We start from the raw sequence: 19,466 nt of genomic DNA on the forward strand, positions 1-19,466 counted from the left end.
CATATTCCGACAACCAAGTATGACAATAAATGAAGTCACTAACCTCAAAAAACTTCTGGATAACATAATTCCCAAAGACGTCTGTCATCAGCTGGTAGGCGGCTTGAAGGATCTCACTGAAAACCACTTGACGCTCTGCTGGGGTGGCCCGTTCTAGCTTCTGTTGGATGAACCTGGCAGACAAATAGGCGGAGGGGACTTTAATATATATTATTTATTTTCATCACCACCTAAAATGAAAGCAGAAGTCATTGTTAAACAATGTAAACAATGGAGTCAAAAGGGGAACCTATGATCGGTGGGCGTCCCGGAGGTGGGAGACCTTTAAGTCACACCCTACATGGCTGTATACCCCTTTAGGACTGGCTGCCCATGGTGTGACAGTGGAGGGTAAGGTCATCTCTTACCTGGATCCATGCTGGTCTTGGGAGAACTCAACAATGTGACCAATGAGATCCCTGAGCTGCAAGTTTGGGAAGCGGTTGTTGCGGAAGTCTTCCAGTAATCTGCTGCGTCCGGAGGGCATTATGTCCGATCTGTTGTATCGCAGGCGGGAAGGCGGGAAGAGCTGGCTGCTGGAGCTGAAGAAACTGGATCCACTGGCAGCGCTGCGATACTTGGCCTCTGCTCCGGGGGCTGCAGAGATATACCGCCCGCTGCCATTCGTCAGGCCTCCTGTACAAAAAAAATAAATAAAAAGAAAGCGTCCGCATTAATACACATCATGTTTTGATGAATATATTACAAACCCATCCACTACTCCACTACCACAGAGCATCGGGCTCATTGCTGGCCGTCGGCACATATCGCTCACATATCAGACAGAGGACCCGTCGTGTGTATCCAGCTCATACTCTGCAAGTTTGGGGCAGGGAAAGTCTTCATAGTCTCCTACTCACCAGACAAAGATGGAAAAGGTGCATTTTGACCTCCGTGGGGTTCGTACGGGTTGGTATACGGAACCGTGCGGGTGACTGGGCCAATACTAGACAATATATAAGAAGTCCTTTACACGATACTTCTGCCAATGCAGCACTGAAGAATAGGTTGGCGCTATATAAATGAGGAGCGCTGCTGGTATATTGCAAAGCATCAGGGCTTTTGGCTGTAAACCGAGGCCATGACGCAGAGGGTATAAGAGATTATTCACGATGACAATATTAATGGTGGTCTCCACTAGGCACCCCCCACTAGTGATCAGCTGCACCAAGGGGCTTAAGTCAGACTGAGCATGAATGAAGAGTAACACCATCTTCTGGCACTACGAGAGATACCAAACAGTAAGGGTATGTGCACACGCTGCGGATTCCGCTGCGGTTTTGGCCGCTGCGGACCCGCAGCAGTTTTAGCTGCGGTGTACAGTACCATTCAAATGAATGGTAAACAAAAACCGCAGTGTAGACGGTGCGGAAAAATCCACGCGGATTTCCTGCGGTTTTGAAACCGCAGAAAGAATTGACATGTCAATTCTTTCTGCGGAATCCGCAGCGGGTTCCTATCTCCACCATTGTGGAGATGGTGAATCCGCAGGACCAAACCGCAGGCTAAACCGCAGATAATCCGCAGGTCTTTTGACCTGCGGTTTTATCTGCGGTTTTTGTAAAATCTGTGCAGATTAATCCGCAGCGTCTGCACACACCCTAAAGGTGCTGTCCCAAGATTGTAAATTAGGGGCTAACTTATACAACATTGGGACCCACGACCAGTCCCAATCGAACGTGTGCACCTGTGTCATTCAGCTCGGCCCTATCAAGCAATCCCATAGACAATTCAGGATTCGTACCACTCCTTTACACAACATTATAGAACATTATACACAATGAATTTAGCAATAAGCAACAGTAAGACTGGACGCCACATGACGGCAGTACATTTATAGCAACCACATAACAGCACAGGTTTTCTTTACCTAAATGCAAACTGGATGACGATCCATGTGATGGGAGTGACGGCGGCGGTGTTAGCGAGTGCCCGGGCGTTTGGCTTGGCAGAGGCATGCCTAAGGGGCTTGGAGATGAGGAGAATCCCAGGCTATTGTAAAAGGGCTGCCCTATGGGTGCCAGGCTGCTGCCAGACCTTTTGTACAAGTCAGAACTAGCGGACAGAGAATCTCTCCTGGAGCCACTGCCACCAGCCGAATTCCCAACTGGGTGAAAAAAAAAAAATTAAAAAAAATGAGAAAATAAAACAGTAATTAGACAATTGACAACTGGACGGTTCATGGAGGAATATCCCAGAGCGCCATCTGCAAAACAAGCAATAGAAATGAAATCCTACACAAAGAGCTAAGTTCATTAAAGTGGACATGTCACCAGGTCAAAAGTGCCCCGTTCGTTTTTTATTCCCACTATTTTTTTAAATGTCATTCGAATTCAGAGATACGGGCTCTTCTTCTATGCACTCAGGATCCTCAGGGGCGAGTCTTAAGGCTGCTCTGCCCTCTCGTAAAGACCATGAAAATCAGCACGAAATAGAAAAGGCCTGTATCTTTGGAACCGTATGGCAGCAGATTGTAGACAAAAAAACAAAAACAAAAAACAAACACATAATACTCAGGAGATCCATAGAAATAAAATGAGAACAAAAACTAGACACTTTTCACCTGGCGACACGCACTTTTTAAGGCTGGGAGTGCATTCAGCCACAGATTCAAAAGGTCCAATACCACAGTATGCGGATACATACTACAATGCAGCATGATGAGAGTGAATGTGGTCGTGTTGTATCCTGCGACAAGAAAGTTGCTTGCCGCAAGTTGCTGTCTAAAAGGAGGGGATGTTGACCATATGCACCTCCACTTAATTGATTGCCAATAGCAGGGCACTGCACGGAATGAATCGCGTTCAGGCCGAGCATACGCCAAGCATACAGCTCTCAGCTTTCTTGGACAGTCCCATAGACAATGAATAAAAAGGAGACCGAGCATGCGCAACTCCGCTCTATTTAAGTAGGATGGGGATGCAGGGCCTCAATCTCAGAACGTTGGGGGGCCAAAGCGATCAAGTTATTCCTTAATTAATAACATTTAGGAATAAACCTTTAACTGCCCAGATCAGAGTTTATTTATTTTTTTTTTTTTAACCCCGGGAAGCAGAAGCTGGGCAACACAATACGACAGACTCCTGCCACTGATCTCACTGTTGCATTGGTGCAAATTAAAAGGCAGAAAACTATGAAAATGTTTTATTTACTTCCCCAAAATATTACAGAGGAGGGGTTTCAGTCAATGAAAAGCATAATAATTGGGAACGCATAAAGCAAGATTAAATGGCAAATCTAAGAGCCAATTACCACCACCGCCAGCAGGAGGTCATGGTGTACAGTCACACTGAGCCAGCAGATGGCAGCAGTGATTTCAGGTCAGCACCAACCAGTAGAAATATGAATGCAGCACTGAGGGTAAATTAAAGTTCTCCCAAGTAATATATAGCAACGTATAGACACAGGAGCATTTTAGAAATATAAAACATTATGTTTTGCAGTTTTAAACTTACCCGATGATCCAAAGCCTCCAAATGCCGAGCCGATGGCTGCACCCAGAGAGTTGCTGCTTCCAAACCCCAGCGATGTGTTTCCGGGTTGACATGGCCCGTGTGAGAAGAGAGAACTGCTCTGAGAGCTGTTGCTCAGGGAGTTGTTCCCATAGAACGAGCTGGAATGGAGGTTGGCATTCGGCTGGGACTGTTGCTGTTGTGGCTGCTGCTGCTGAGGGCCCAGATGGCGGAAGATGCCATTTGTGGCTGCTGTCAGGTTGTTGGCGCCGGTGGCAGATACCGCAGCAGCTGTCAGGAAAATTAAAAAAAGACAAAAACAAAAAGATGAAGAAAATCTGAGAAATGGGACATGCCACAGATTTAAGGATTCACATCGCTGGTCAGATTCTGCAGCATGAATGACATTTGTGTTAATCTGATCCACTATTGTATGTATGGTGTGTCCGAAAATCAGATCAGAGGATCTGACGCATTTCCACTACCTGTGACTACGCTGCCTTCATACATTTCGAGGAGGTAACATTACCAATGTGACACGTCCACGTACCGGCTTGTGCTGCTGCTGCAGAGCTGATGAGGACCGGGGTGGATGCCACGAGCCGCACTTGGGCAGCCAGCCCCGCTCTTGCTCCGGGACCGACCACCAAGGCGCCGCTCTGATCATAGTAGGCAGTGGGAGCAAGAACTTGGTAGCCTGGAACAGCAGAAAAGGAAAATGTTTTACAGCTGCGCTATAAGCACCGCAGGCGACGTTCTGGATAGCATGTCTCCTTCTTACCAGACATGCTGGTCGCCAGACCCTGTCCAAACGCCAGGGCAGAATTTGCAGCTGCGAGAGAGTCCGTCTGTTGTCCCTGCTGTCCTTGGTTGGGAGTGAGTGGGCGCTGATTGGCAGCAGCTCTCATGACCTGAAAGAAGGCCATTACAATTATAAGGACTGGTCTGATGATATACAAATGCAAGACAGTCTGTACATTCATTATTATAATTTAAGTTTAAGGGATTCAACAAGAATACAAAAACATGGCCGCTTTCTTTTAGAAACAGCAGCGCCACTCCTGGGTGGTGTGTGGTATTGAAAAACATCCCCAACGCAGGAGGCTGACCTGCCTAACGTATCATCTCAGTGATAATTAGGTCACAAGTGCAATTACAGGCTCTAAAAGTTATTTCCCATCGCTCGAAAAGGTGATAATTTACTCAATCGATGCTTGGGGGCTGTGAAAATCCCAGCCATAACAGAGCAGTGCGACCACTCCATGCATGTCTATGGGGGTCCCGGAGACACCGGCCATCATCCAGCCCAGTGTGGCTTACACGGCCCCATAGCCATGTTTGAGCAGTGGTCAGACCACGACCTATGTTAATGATTACTGTAATCTTGGGAATAACCCTTTACGGGAAGGCTGTACCCATGACTGAAATTTTAGATTGAACAGTAATGGTTCGTTACCTGTTGCTGACCCTGATTTGCTTGTGTCGCCGCCTGCTGGTTGCTGCTGTTGGCGGCGGAGGCGGCAGCGGCAGCAGCTGCTTGCTGCTGAAACAAACCGGCTGGGTACACTCCCCAGGGTACCCCGTAATACTGGGGTGGTACGACCGCGGGTCCTGAGAAGGTGAGACATAAAGCTGCATCAGTCATCATTAAAAGGAGTTGACAAGTGTTACAGGACGGCCTCCTTAACCCATTCACAACATATGACGTATATTTACGTTACGTCATGCCTCTGCCTTTGATGCGGGCTCCGGCGCCGAGCCCGCGTCTTTCCCTGCACATGACAGCTGATTTAATCAGCCATCATATGTCTTTAGCAGCCTGGATCGGAGCTCCACCAGCGGCTGTTAACCAGTTCAATCCCCCTGACAATCTCTGACAGCAGGATTTAACACGCTCCTGGAGGAAGCGTGTCACAAATCCTGCCCATGGGCGCCGGGCACGTGACAAGGGTGCACCAATCTTGCCTTAAAAACCGGGGGTATGCAGAAGACCCCAGTACCTATCTCTGTGAACGTCGGCTTTTGGCCAGCATTCATAGATAATAGTTTTCTATATACATAGCAATGCTAAAGTTCTGCTATGTACAGCACAGGTGATCGTTTTATTGCCCAGAGGCTCCAATTCAAAACCCTAACCATGACATACAAAGCCATCCACAACCTGTCTCCTCCATACATCTGTGAGATGGTCTCTAGGTACCTACCCGCACGCAACCTTCGATTATCTCAAGATCTCCTTCTCTACTCCCCCCCCCCCTTATCTCTTCTTCCCACAACCGCATACAAGACTTCTCCCGTGCTTCCCGGAACTTCCTGCCGCAATACATCAGACTCTCACCATCAACGGAAACCTTCAAGAAGAACCTGAAGACCCACCTGTTCCGACAAGCCTACAGCCTGCAATGATCCTCGGTCTACTGAACCACCGCACGACCTGCTCTACCCCCTCCTACTGTATCCTCACCCATCCCTGTAGACTGTGAGCCCTCGCAGGCAGGGTCCCCTCTCCTTATGTTCTTGTGTGTCCCTTGTCTTACACATGTTTATTATACTTGTCTATATTTCCCCTTTTCACATGTAAAGCACCATGGAATAAATGGCGCTATATAAATGCATAATAATAATAATAATAATTTAATAGTGACCTTAAGGGACTTGAAACTAACAAAATATGAAAAAACCCACAAGAGTTCAAATCCTCCCTTGAAAATAAAACGATGAAAACAAAATAAAAAATACATATTAGGTATTCAGAAATGTCCAATCAAAAAATCAAATAAAATGTAATCGGTAAACGGCGCAACAAGATACAAAAATTGAAACGCTAGAATTACGTATATTTTTTTAGCGGCGTAAACACTTCAATAAAATGCAATAACAGACGAATAAAACATTGTATCTACCCTAAAATGGTATGAATAAGGCTGTGTTCACACACAGCTTTTTTTTTTAGTGGATTTGCCAATAAAAACGCTATCAAACTGCTTCCCATTAATTTCTATGCATTTTGCACTTTTTGTGCATATTGATGCATTTTTTACTGCGAAAAAAAAACCGCATCGCGGTAAAAAACGCAGCATGCTCATTAATTTCGCTGATTTTTTCTGCGTTTCTGGCTAGTTCAATGCATTTAGAAAACGCGCCAGAAAAAAAGCATCAAAACCGCGCAAAAAAAAAAAATTCGCAAAAACCGAGATGAAAACGCGAAGACAAAAAAGGCGCGGTTTCTGGGAAGGAAGTCAGGTTATTGAGCAGAAATTTTCTGCTACGTGTGCACTTAGCCTTAAACAGGTCAAGCCGCAGAAAATACGCCCTCACACAGCCCCAGATCCCAAAAAATGATGACGCTTCGGGTCTAGGAAAATGGTGACAAACGCAAAAACCTCTTCATACAAATTTTGGATTTTTTTTTTCACCACTTCGGTAAAAAAAGAGGGATTTTGGGTTCTTACCGTAAAATCTCTTTCTTGGAGCCTTCATTGGGGGACACAGATGACCATGGGTGTATGCTGCTGCTGCTAGGAGGCTGACACTATGCAAAACAAGAAACTTAGCTCCTCCCCGGCAGTATACACCCACTGACAGGCACCAAGCACCTCAGTTGGTGAAAAAAGCAGTAGGAGAAGCAACCAAAACCATAAACATATGTACCAACTCAACAAGGGACTCTCAGACCCAACACGGTACTACTTAAACAGGGCGGGTGCTATGTCCCCCAATGAAGGCTCCAAGAAAGAGATTTTAGGGTAAGAACCCAAAATCCCTCTTTCTTTATCGCCTTATTGGGGGACACAGATGACCATGGGACGTTCCAAAGCAGTCCCGAGGGTGGGAACAGCAATAAAGGAACGAAATAAGGAAGGGCTTAGGTCGGTCGATGCGCCACCGCCGCCTGCAGAACCTTCCTACCAAGAGCTGCATCAGACGAGGCCTGGGTATGAACCCTGTAGTACCTCGCGAAGGTGTGCAAAGATGACCAGGTCGCGGCTCTGCAAAGTTGTAAGGCCGAATCCTGGTGTCGCACAGCCCAAGAAGCCCCTACAGCTCGGGTGGAGTGGGCTTTCACCCCCGGAGGGGGCCGTTTCTCCTTAAGACGATAGGCTTCCAGGATGGTCGACCGAATCCAACGAGCAATTGTGGACTTGGAAGCCGGAAGACCTTTCCGGCGACCCTCAGAAATGACCAGCAAGGAATCAGATTGGCGAAAGGAAGCGGTCCTGGCAAGGTAAACACGCAAGACTCTCACTACATCAAGTTTGTGGAGCGACTTTTCCAGAGGATGAGCAGGCGCAGGACAAAATGATGGAAGGACGATATCTTCGTTAATGTGAAAGGGGGAAACCACTTTCGGAAGGAAAGAAGGAACTGGCCTGAGAACAACCTTATCTTGGTGGAGGATAAGGTAAGGAGAACGACAGGATAAGGCCGCCAGCTCAGAAACTCTCCTGATGGATGTAATGGCGATCAGGAAAGCCACCTTCCATGAAAGAAGAGACAGAGGGATATCCTGAATCGGCTCGAACGGCGCCTTCTGGAGAGCGCCAAGAACAAGATTGAGATCCCATGGATCTATCGGAGAACGATGAGGAGGAGCCACATGGGCGACTCCTTGGAGAAAAGTCTTCACTTGCGGTAAGGAAGCCAGATCCGTCTGGAAGAGGATTGCTAGGGCAGATACCTGGCCTTTGAGAGTACTGAGGGATAGGCCCGCATCCAAGCCGGATTGGAGGAAACCAAGAATGGAAGGAATTGAGAACGATAGTGGAAAAACATCGTTTTCGTCACACCAACGAAAAAAGGCCTTCCAGTACCTATGGTAAATGCGGGAAGAAGCAGGCTTCCGAGCCTTAATCAAGGTCTGAATGACCCGGTTGGAAAACCCTGATTCCTTCAGAATCCCGGCCTCAACGGCCAAGCCGTAAACTCAGACTGAGAACTCTGGTGGTAAAGGGGGCCTTGCGAGAGAAGATCTGGACGGTCTGGAAGCCTCCAGGGGACGTCCGTGAGCATGTTCACCAGCTCCGCGTACCAAGGTCGTCTCGGCCAGTCTGGAGCCACTAAGATGACCGGGATGCCCTCTGACTATCTTTTTGACCACTCTTGGGATTAGGGCAAGCGGAGGGAACAGGTAAGGTAGGTGGAACTGGGACCACGGGATTACTAGGGCGTCGTAACCGACGGCTAATGGATCCCTGGACCTGGCTACAAAGTGAGGAACCTTGTTGTTCATCCGAGAGGCCATGAGATCGACGTCCGGGGTGCCCCAGCGCTGGCATATCTGACTGAAGACTGTGGGATGAAGGGACCATTCGCCTGACGCTAGCCCTTGGCGACTCAAGAAGTCGGCTGCCCAGTTTTCCACCCCTGGAATGTGAACGGCGGAAATCGCCGGCACGTGACGCTCTGCCCAACGAAGTATCCTTGCCACTTCCGACATCACCTGCCTGCTGCGAGTACCGCCCTGGTGGTTTATGTACGCCACGGCCGTGGCGTTGTCTGACTGAATGCGGATCGGCTTGCCTACTAGAAGATGCTGCCAACGAAGGAGAGGGAGGAAGATTGCCCTGATCTCCAGAAGGTTGATGGGCAGAAGAGTCTCCTGGGCGTTCCAACGCCCTTGGGCCGTTCTCTGACAGTAGACCGCCCCCCATCCTAGGAGACTGGCATCGGTGGTGATGACCTGCCACCGAGGCGGGAGAAAGGATCTTCCGCGGAGAAATGACGTCGACAACGTCCACCAAGTTAGCGATTGTTTGACTCTGAGCGGAAGAAGAATGGGGCGATCCAGAGAAAACGAGGTCTTGTCCCAGACTGACAGGAGGAACAGCTGGAGAGGGCGAGAGTGGAATTGTGCAAATGGCACTGCTTCCATAGAGGCCACCATCCTCCCCAGGACTCTCATGCAGGACCGAAGGGACATGACCCTCGAGCGCCGAAGGGACTGTATCCCCTTGCGAAGGGTTGAAAACTTGTCCCTCGGTAAGAACACTCGGGCCAGATTCGTATCGAACTCCATGCCCAAAAAGGTCAGTCGCTGGGTAGGACACAGAATGGACTTGTCCTTGTTGACTATCCATCCCAGGCATCCGAGGGCATCCAAGGTTATGTGAAGGCTGTGAAGACAGTCTTGTCGGGACGAGCCCTTGATCAGAAGATCGTCCAGGTAAGGGATGATAAGGATCCCTCTGGATCGAAGAATGGCCATGACTGTTGCCATCACCTTCGTGAAGACACGAGGGGCGGAGGCTAGGCCGAAGGGAAGGGCCGCGAACTGATAATGGTTGTTCTGAATCGCAAAGCGGAGGTATCTCTGATGCTGGCGAGAAATGGGGATGTGGAGGTAGGCATCCTGTATATCCACCGAGCAGAGAAACTCTCCGGGCTCCATTGAGGCTATTACCGAACGCAGAGACTCCATCTTGAAATGGCGGATCTTCACGAGGCGATTGAGCCGTTTGAGGTCCAAAATTGGGCGAAGTGAGCCGTCCTTTTTTGGGACTACAAAGACCCTAAAAACCGCTCGTTTGTACGAACGGGAACGATGACCCCGGCGGAAAGGAGAGAGGAGACGGCCTGAAGGAACCCTGGAACCTGTGATCGCTGTTTTGGGGATCGGGACAGACAGAAACGACTGTTTGGGAGGGAAGAAAACTCGATTTTGTATCCGGACGTGATGATTTCCCTGACCCAAGCGTCGTCGACAACGGATAGCCACGCGTCCTTGAAAAAGGAAAGTCTGCCTCCCACCCTGGAAAGCTTTCCAGGTGGGGGTGACCCGTCACTTAGATGAAAACCTCCCGGATCGAGCGCCTGAGGACCTGGAAGGCTGACCCCTGGATCTCCAGCGAGGGGCTGGCTTATACGATGGCTTTCTCCGGTCATTGGAAGCAGTGTTACGGTCCTGCTGGGATGAACCGTCTGTGGGAGAGAAGGGGCGAAAGGACCTAAAAGGCCGAGAAGCCCTCTTGTTAAAGAACCTCTTAGGACGGGACTGAGGAAGGGAAGTGCTCTTTCCACCCGTGGCATCCGAGATTAACTGATCCAGCTTGGCGCCAAAGAGCCTAGTGCCGTGAAATGCCAGGTTGGTGAGTGACTTCTTTGAGGTAGTATCCGCATTCCAAGACTTCAACCAAAGAATGCGGCGTATTGCCACAATGTTGCTGTTAGCTCTAGCAACGCACCCTGCCGCGTCCAAGGAGGCGGCCAGAAGGTACTTGCCTGCGTGATTAATTTGATCTGCTAAATCTGCCAGCTCGTCTTGAGGAGCTGCCGCTGAAACGCCCCTGCGCAGAATTTTTGCCCAAGCCGAAATGGCTTTCGCCACCCAAGCGGAAGCGAAGATAGGGCATAGGGATGCACCGGAAGCCTCAAAGATAGACTTAGCCAACGACTCTATTTGCCTGTCTGATGGGTCCTTGAGAGAAGCTCCGTCCGGAAGGGAAAGGACCGTCTTAGAGGAAATACGAGAAACTGGTGGATCTACCTCGGGAGCTTTGGTCCATTTCGTGACTAGCTCCGCACCAAAGGGATAAAGTACATCTAAGTACTTGCGGCCTGAGAAACGTTTCTCAGGATGTTGCCAGTGGTTGGCTAAGGAAGTGTCGAAATCCTTATTAGGGAAGGTTCGAGATGGAGGCCTTGCCTTCTTAAGGGAAACAGAGCATTCCTGAGGGGGGGCCTTATCCTCCTTAATCTTGAGTGTTTGGTATATAGCCAATATGAGACTATCTACCATCTCCCGAGTTCTAGCTATGTCGTCCGCCTCTGAGTCTGATCCAGATAGTGAATCCTCGTCTGACCCCGGATCGTCTGCCGATGAGGGGGATGAGGAGCGTAGCCTGAGAGAAGCAGAGGGACCCTGCGAACCGGAGGAAGAGCCAGACAGGACCCGCTTCCTAGAGCCCCGACTTGGTCTGTCCATCTGAGGGCCACGGTCCGGTGCTGGCGACTCACCATGCGAGGCGGTCGGTGCACATGTGACAGCAGATAACTGAGGTAACCGCTCTAAGACCTGGACCAGCGATTGAGACACCTTCGTCAGCTCAGAAACTGACTGAGACATCGCCACAGCCCACTCCGGGGGTGGGGTGGTCTCCGCCCGGGGTTCGGAGTGCTCCTGAGGGGCCGACATGGTGGAAGGGCTGCAGGAGAGGCAGAGGGGAGACGACTGACCCGAAGCCCACTTCTTTTTACAGCGCGCGCAGGCGTAGTGAGTAGCGGTGGGTCTGGAGCAAAAGGCCCTTGCGGGGTTGTGCATAAGTCTCAGTGGCAGAAAAAAAACACAGCCTGAGGAAACTGCGGGGGGGGGGAGCTAAGTTAGGTGCCAGGGATAGTCAGCGTCTAGCCTACCGAGGATCAGAAGCGATGTGTCCCCCAGGCGAGGTCCGGAGAGAAGGAGGAAGAAGATCGGCAATCCAGGAAGAAACGCTGGCGGTGGGCGGGGCTAAGCCACCGCACGGCGTGATTGGCTGAGACCCCAGAGGGGAGGGGGACGGCCAAAGACAGTGACAGGGCTGAAGTGAAAGCAGCCCTGAGATAGGCTGAAAAAGCGCGCGGGGAAAGCGCGCGTAGGGAGAGGGAGGAACTTTTGAAAGTGAAAGTGCTCCCTCACTTTCACTAGCGACGGCGCGCCCGGGCTTGAAAGCGCTCCCTCCCTGTAGCTGATGAGGACGGGGAGCGCTGATGGAGGGAGCGCTGACGGAGGAAGCGCTGACGGAGGAAGCGCGCCCCCCCCCCCCGCGACAAGAGGGACGCGCGCCTGTCAGAGCGCTGGTTCAAGGGGCGGGAAATTCAAAAGGAGGAGAGGTACTCTGCTGTCCTAGACTGGCATGTGAGCGCAGGGCTGCAGGGAACATTCAGAAAGAAACATACCTGATGTCCCTGAAGAGGCTGACCACAGGGGCCCGCGATAGAACGCAGGTCGCTGGGAGAGGTGATCCTCCGTACCCGCACCGCCGTATGGTGCAGAAGACGGCTCCAATCCCCGTATCAGGGAAACGTCACCGCTGGCGACCGCTGTCTTCCTCTCAGCCCTGTCCTGGGAGAGGGGTGAGGAGGGGAATCGGCTAGGACCGTCCATCCATGGCCCCTAGTACCCGAGGGTGATAGGGGAATGTCCTGCCTGGGGGCCTGAGAGTTGCGATGTGGGCGATACCACATTGCTCGCTCAGCCGCATTAATAGGAAAAGCAGGATGAACTCACATCCCGTTTCCTGAGCTGTATCTGAAAAAAAAAGGGGAAATCATTAAAAAAACACAACAAAAACCTGAAAAGAAAAGGATTAAATGCAGATCTGGGGAGATCCCGGTCCGCCTCCTACAGACACTAAGCACAAACTGAGGTGCTTGGTGCCTGTCAGTGGGTGTATACTCCCGGGGAGGAGCTAAGTTTCTTGTTTTGCATAGTGTCAGCCTCCTAGCAGCAGCAGCATACACCCATGGTCATCTGTGTCCCCCAATAAGGCGATAAAGAAATAAACTACTGTATATACTTGTGTATAAGCCGAGATTTTCAGCCCATTTTTTTGGGCTGAAAGTCCCCCCCCCCCCCCACCCCCATCTCTCGGCTTATACACGAGTCTGTTGACTTTGTCGATAAATTTTTGATTATCTATCTGGACGATATTTTGATCTTCTCCAAGGATTGGGATGCTCCTGTGGAACATATTCGGACTGTGTTCCGGATCTTGAGAGAGAATTCTCTGTATGTCAAAGGATCAAAATGCCTTTTTGGAGTACAGAGGATTTCTTTTTTGGGATTTATTTTGTCTCCGTCAACTATTGAAATGGACCCGGCCAAGGTACAGGCCATTTATGATTGGGTTCAGCCCACTTCTTTGAAGGCCCTCCAGAAGTTTTTGGGTTTTGCTAATTTTTATCGGAAATTTATAGCAAAATTTTCTAGTATTGCCAAACCATTGACTGACCTGACCAGGAAGGGTGCGGATGTGTTGAATTGGTCTCCGGAGGCGGTTGCTTCCTTTCAGGAGCTGAAGCGTAGATTTACCTCCGCCCCGGTTCTGCGGCAACCTGATGTCTCACTCCCATTTCAGGTAGAGGTGGATGCTTCTGAGATTGGTGCAGGAGCAGTTTTGTCCCAAAAGGATCCGGTAACATCTAAAATGAATCCCTATGCTTTCTTTTCCCGAAAGTTCTTTTCATCTGAACGTAACTATGATGTGGGGAATCGGGAACTGTTGGCCATGAAATGGGCATTTGAGGAGTGGAGACATTGGTTGGAGGGAGCCAAACATCAAGTTGTGGTCCTCACTGACCACAAAAATTTGATTTACCTAGAGTCGGCTAAACGCTTGAACCCTAGACAGGCTAGGTGGGCCTTGTTTTTTTACACGTTTTGATTTTGTGGTCTCTTTCCTTCCTGGAACTAAGAATGTCAAGGCAGACGCCCTCTCTAGGAGTTTCTTTGCTGATTCTCCTGTGGTGACCAAGCCTGCTACCATCTTAGGCGAAGGGGTAGTTCTTTCTGCCATCTCGCCCGATTTGAGACTTGCTCTGCAAGAGTTCCAGGAGGACAAACCTGAGCGTTGTCCCAGTGGAAAGTTGTATGTTCCTGACCAGTGGAAGAAGAGAGTGATGTCTGAAGTTCATTGCTCTGCATTGGCTGGTCATCCGGGTATTTTTGGTACTAGAGATCTGGTGAGTCGCTCTTTTTGGTGGCCCACCTTGTCTCATGATGTCAGGAATTTTGTGCAGTCCTGTGGGACTTGCTCTCGGTCTAAATCTTGTTCTCGCTCTAGTGGGTTGTTGGTGCCTTTGCCGGTCCCCAGGAGGCCATGGACCCATATTTCAATGGATTTCATCTCTGATATGCCGGTCTCTCAAAGAATGACTTATTTGGGTGATTTGTGATAGGTTCTCTAAGATGGTTCATCTTGTACCACTCCCTAAGTTGCCATCTTCCTCTGAGTTGGTGCCCCTGTTTTTGCAACAGGTGGTTCGCTTGCACGGGATTCCTGAGAACATTGTATCTGACAGAGGAGTTCAATTTGTGTCTAAATTTTGGAGGACGTTCTGTTCCAAGTTGGGAATTCAGTTGTCCTTCTCCTCTGCTTTTCACCCTCAGACCAATGGGCAGACAGAGAGAACAAACCAGACCTTGGAGTCGTATTTGAGATGTTTTATTTCCGCTGATCAGGATGATTGGGTTTCATTTTTGCCCTTGGCCGAATTTGCTTTAAATAATAGAGCTAGTTCTGCCACTTTGATGTCACCTTTTTTTTGTAACTTTGGGTTTCATCCTCGATTTTCTTCAGGGCAGGTGGAGCCCTCTGCCTGCCCAGGTGTTGACACTGTGGTGGAGAGAATGCACCAGATCTGGGACCAGGTGGTGGATAAGTTATCTCTCTCCCAGGAAAAGGCCCAGCGGTTTTCCAATCGACATAGGACCATTGGTCCCCAGTTTAAGATTGGTGATATGGTGTGGTTATCATCAAAGAATATTGCTATGAAGGTGGCTTCTCCCAAGTTTAAGCCTAGATTTATTGGACCTTACACAAGATTTTGGAGATTATTAATCCGGTCTCTTTTCGTTTGGCTCTTCCTGTCACATTTAAGATCCATAATGTGTTCCATAAGTCCTTGTTGAAGAGGTTTGTTGAGCCAGTTGTGCCTGAGGTGGCACCTCCGGACCCTGTATTGGTTGAAGGTAACTTGGAATATGAGGTAGAGAAAATTCTGGATTCCCGTCTGGCTAGACGGAGACTCCAGTATTTGGTTAAGTGGAAGGGTTATGGTCAGGAGGATAATTCCTGGGTCTCTGCCTCTGATATTCATGCCAAAAGATTGGTGCGTGCCTTTCATCGGGCTCACCCTGATCGCCCTGGTAGCGTTGTTGAGGGTTCGGTGACCCCTCCTCAAGGGGGGGGGTACTGTTGTGAGTTCATTTTCCCCTCCGTCACTGAGGCCTGGTGAACTCCCTATTCTAGTGAAGGAAGGTAGTGAGCCTGATTATCAGGCACCTGGGACTAATGAAGACGATTGGCTGAGTGGAGTCTCTGACTGGATTTAAGGCAGCCTACGCCCTTTCTGCCCTGCGGGTGATTTCTCTGTGGACTCTTGGACACCAGTCTGATTCCTGCTCTCCTAAAGCTAAGTTTTCTGTTTTGCCTTTTTGCATTTAAGATTTGTTTTTGTTTTTACTGCTTTTTGGATTCTGCCACTCCCTGCTGGAGTGTGCAGTGTCCCGTGAGCTCTGTCTTCTGAAAGTACCTGAGTGCTGATTTAGTTTTTGAAGCTTAGTTGCTTCAGGGCCATTTTTATATCAGCTTGTAGGCTTTTGTCTCTGATAGGGTTTTGGCAGATTACAGACAGCAGCCTTCCTATCCGTTCCTATCTAGGTAGTTTTTGGGCCCCGTCTTTGCTCAGCCTGTCTTTCTGTCTGTGTAAGTGTTTTCATCTTGCTTCACCGTCATTATATGTGGGGGGCTGCCTATTGCTTTGGGGTCTGCTCTGGGGCAGTTAGATTTCCCCTTTCCTTCTTTAGGGCTATGTATCTCTCCGGCTGTGATCGAGGGGTCTAGGTCATCGTAGGAACCCCCCACGGCTACTGCTAGTTGTGTGGATAGGTTCAGGGGTCTGCAATCTGATAGTTGCCAACTTCTCTGGTTTTCTGGACTTGGCTAGCATTTCTATTTTTGCCTCCTACGGTGACTCAATCATAACACGAGTCATATACCTGGGGGTCAGCGGGGGAGCGGGGTATCAGAGATCATACTGACCCCCTCCTGGCGCGGTCTCTGCAGCCCCCCCAGCTTCTCCCACAGTCTCCCTTCCTGTTTCAGAGTTCACGTGGTATGCGCACACTCATGAGTTTAATGAGCGGGACCACGTAACCGCTGAAGGAAGGGAGACAGTGGGAGAAGCGAAAATGCAGAGACCACGCCAGGAGGGGGTAAGTATATCCAATATTCACCTGTCCCGGGTCCATCGCTGCTCACCGCTGTCTGCTGCGTCCTGTGTCAGTGACTGTTCAGCCAGCAGAGGGCGCGATGACGTGGTTAGTGCACGCCACGCCCTCTGCTGGCTGAACAGTCACTGACACAGGAAGAGACAGACAGCAGTGATGGACCCGGGACAGGTGAATATCTCAGGTGCCGAGTCCTGAGCGAGTGGCGACATTGGCACCTGGCCCCCAGCGAGGAGAGGCGAGTATGTCTTTTTTGCAGCAGCAGCATATGGGGCATATTCTATGGAGCATCTTATTGGGGCATTTTATGGGGGCATATTCTATGGGGCAGCATATGGGGGCATATTCTATGGAGCATCTTATGGGGCCATAACCTTTATGGAGCAGCATACGGGGCATATTATTCTATGGAGCATTTTATGGGGCCATTATTAACCTTTGTGCAGCATTATATGGGGTGCATTTTGTATGGAGCATCTTATGGGGCCATCATGAACTGTATGGAGCATTATATGGGGTTCTTGATTCAATATGGATATTCAAAAACATTTAACCTACTGATGTCTCAATTAATTTTACTTTTATTGGTATCTATTTTTATTTTTTACATTGACCAGTAGCTGCTGCATTTTCCACCCTAGGCTTATACGCGAGTCAATAAGTTTTCCCATTTTTTTTGTGGCAAAATTTGGTGGGGGTCGGCTTATACACGAGTATATACGGTATCCATGACTGGTATTTGCGTACTGGTAATGAACTGGAGAATCATAATACCAAGTCAGTTTTAACATATAGTGGCAAGTAAAAAAACAAAAAAAAAAAACAATTGGGGAATTGCAGGTTTTTTTTTTTTGCAATTTCACCGCACTTGGAATTTTTATTCCCCATTTTTCCAGTACACTATATGGTAACCACAATGGTGTCGTTCAAATGTACAAATCGTCACGCAAAAAAACAAAACCATAATGATGGAAAAAATATAAGTCATGGCTCTGGGGAAAAGAAAAAACGAAAAATGGCCATGGCATAAAGCAGTTAATAAAGGATTAGTCAGTGCACGCTGCTGACAAATGAGATACCCAAGTACATACCTAAGGTTGCAGCAGCTGCAAGACCGGCAGCGGTGTATGGATCGGTGCCAGGGTGAGCGGTGCTAATGATGTAAGGGTTTGGCACAAAGGCAGCGGGAGCCAGGCCGGCAGAGAACACACCTGCTGGAGGACAAAGAAACCTTTATGAAAGCGATGGAGCACAAGTGGCCAGAGGTGCGTCAGTACAGAAGGCAAAGAACAAAGTAATCATCCAGAAACCTCCGTGCCCTTACATTAAATGCAAGGTATGAATGCATATGGAAATGTTACAAAGATGGGGGTCTGACTGACAGGACTAAAAAGTTCCCATACGCAGTGGTGGAGCCCACAGGACAACGATGACAAAGAAGTCGCGGTCCTGTTATCATGGACTGTCAGAAAGGGGAAGGAGAAGGCTTTTTTTTTTTTATTATTTCTCCATGTATGAGAAAATTGGATGAAACTCAGAATAATCAGTCCGATTTTCTCATACGTAAATAAACAGATGTGTGAATGTGGCCTTAAGAGGAATACTGACAGCCGCATACAGCTGCACTTCATCCTATGTGCACACAGGATTCGTTTGCAAAATAAATGCCAAGTTTATATGGAGGATTTTTGCTCAGTTTCCGCTCTAAATTCTGTGTGCACATATGGCCCAAACAGTGGCGAAAGATCCTCTTCAATGCGGCCATCAATATGAATCATAGCATTCAGCCGTGAAATCATATCGCAGGATCTTACCTCCACTGGGGTACGTTATGGGTCATAGTAAGGACCCAGACGCCATCTAGCAACAGTGCTAATTTGTTAAAGGGGTTGTCCAGATATGTAGCATTAATGACCTGCCCTGGGAAGCTCAGCTACACACTGAATAGAGCGGTGTTGTGCCTCTCCATGTAATGTTTAAATCCGGCCAGAGCTAATGACAGCAGGTGCCGGTGTCAGGCCCCACCGACCGGATCCGGACAACAGTTCAGTAATGCGACATGCCAGAACAACCCCTTTCGGGAATAGCTTATGCCTTACATTTGCCTAGATGTGTGGAGTAACCTGTCTGTCCACAGTATTTATACACTAGGAAGCGACCACGTACCGATGTGAGGCTGCTGCGCTGCTGCCAGTGCATATTGTTGTTGCTGCTGTTGCTGGGCTGCATTTAATTGCTGTACTGTTAATGCGTTAGGTCTCTGGAAGAGCTACGGGGAAGAAATAATTTGACAAAATTAAGAGATGTTCGGAGCAATAGTCCTGCATTGTATTGATAAAAGAAGCCCAAGCAAAAAAATTTAAAAAAAAACAATATATTTAAAGGGATTTTCTGGTTTTGAAACACATATGCACCCCCCCCCACCACCACCACCATCTGAATCCAGAGCGGAGTCTCCACAAATGCTGCTAATGTTATTGCGGAGCTGACGTCATCTCAATAGAACTGCATCAAATCAGTGACTTCAGCGTCTCATACATTCAACTGAGGCAGAGTCGCTGAGCCCAATTATTGGCTGCAGTGCCGTCGACGTGATGTCAGGGCTGCAGACAATGACTCAGCCCTGGACCTAGTGAGAAGGAGGAAAGCACTTTTTTTGTGCCTGGGGATATGGGTATTACAGTTTAGATATTCAGGTAACTAATATTTATAGAGCTAGAAAACCAACCTGCTGCTGGGTGTTGTAGTCGAACAGCCCCACACCACCTCCTGTGGAGTCCATTGGTAGCGGGTTCCCGGGGTAGTCAAACTGCAGTGAATCCAGACCAACATGTTCTATGCCATCCAGGTTCTGTCCTTCAGGACCCCCAAACTCATCTGTGAGGGGCTTGTTGACCATCTGATTTGACAGCTGCCCTAACCCCTCAGTCACATTTTGGTTCTGGCCTATTCTATCTGCTATTTCTGTCGGAGAAGCTTGCCGGCTTCCTGGAGTGCGGCTGTAGAGGCGAAAATACGCACAAAAAAATAAATTATCAGTGTTTCAAAAC

At 49.0% G+C, this 19,466-nt stretch overlaps 1 protein-coding gene across 3 annotated transcripts in view; it reads right to left on the bottom strand.

The window, feature by feature from the left end:
• Positions 1-19,466, bottom strand: part of PUM2 (pumilio RNA binding family member 2) — a 69,858-nt gene that overhangs the window by 20,993 nt on the left and 29,399 nt on the right. For 2 of the 3 annotated variants that reach the window (XM_073568290.1, XM_073568288.1), the window contains 10 exons: positions 19,145-19,415; positions 18,583-18,685; positions 17,508-17,630; positions 4,948-5,102; positions 4,273-4,402; positions 4,042-4,188; positions 3,495-3,782; positions 1,910-2,146; positions 408-675; positions 44-173 (listed from right to left, as the gene is read on the bottom strand). In XM_073568290.1, coding sequence (XP_073424391.1) covers positions 44-173; positions 408-675; positions 1,910-2,146; positions 3,495-3,782; positions 4,042-4,188; positions 4,273-4,402; positions 4,948-5,102; positions 17,508-17,630; positions 18,583-18,685; positions 19,145-19,415 — 1,852 coding nt within the window. The remainder of the gene's footprint in view (positions 1-43; positions 174-407; positions 676-1,909; positions 2,147-3,494; positions 3,783-4,041; positions 4,189-4,272; positions 4,403-4,947; positions 5,103-17,507; positions 17,631-18,582; positions 18,686-19,144; positions 19,416-19,466) is intronic. The other variant, XM_073568289.1, reaches the window with a different exon arrangement.

The sequence above is a fragment of the Dendrobates tinctorius genome, unplaced genomic scaffold (assembly GCF_039654945.1).
Source record: "Dendrobates tinctorius isolate UK_male_01 unplaced genomic scaffold, ASM3965494v1 ptg000021l, whole genome shotgun sequence".
Lineage (NCBI taxonomy): Eukaryota > Metazoa > Chordata > Amphibia > Anura > Dendrobatidae > Dendrobates > Dendrobates tinctorius.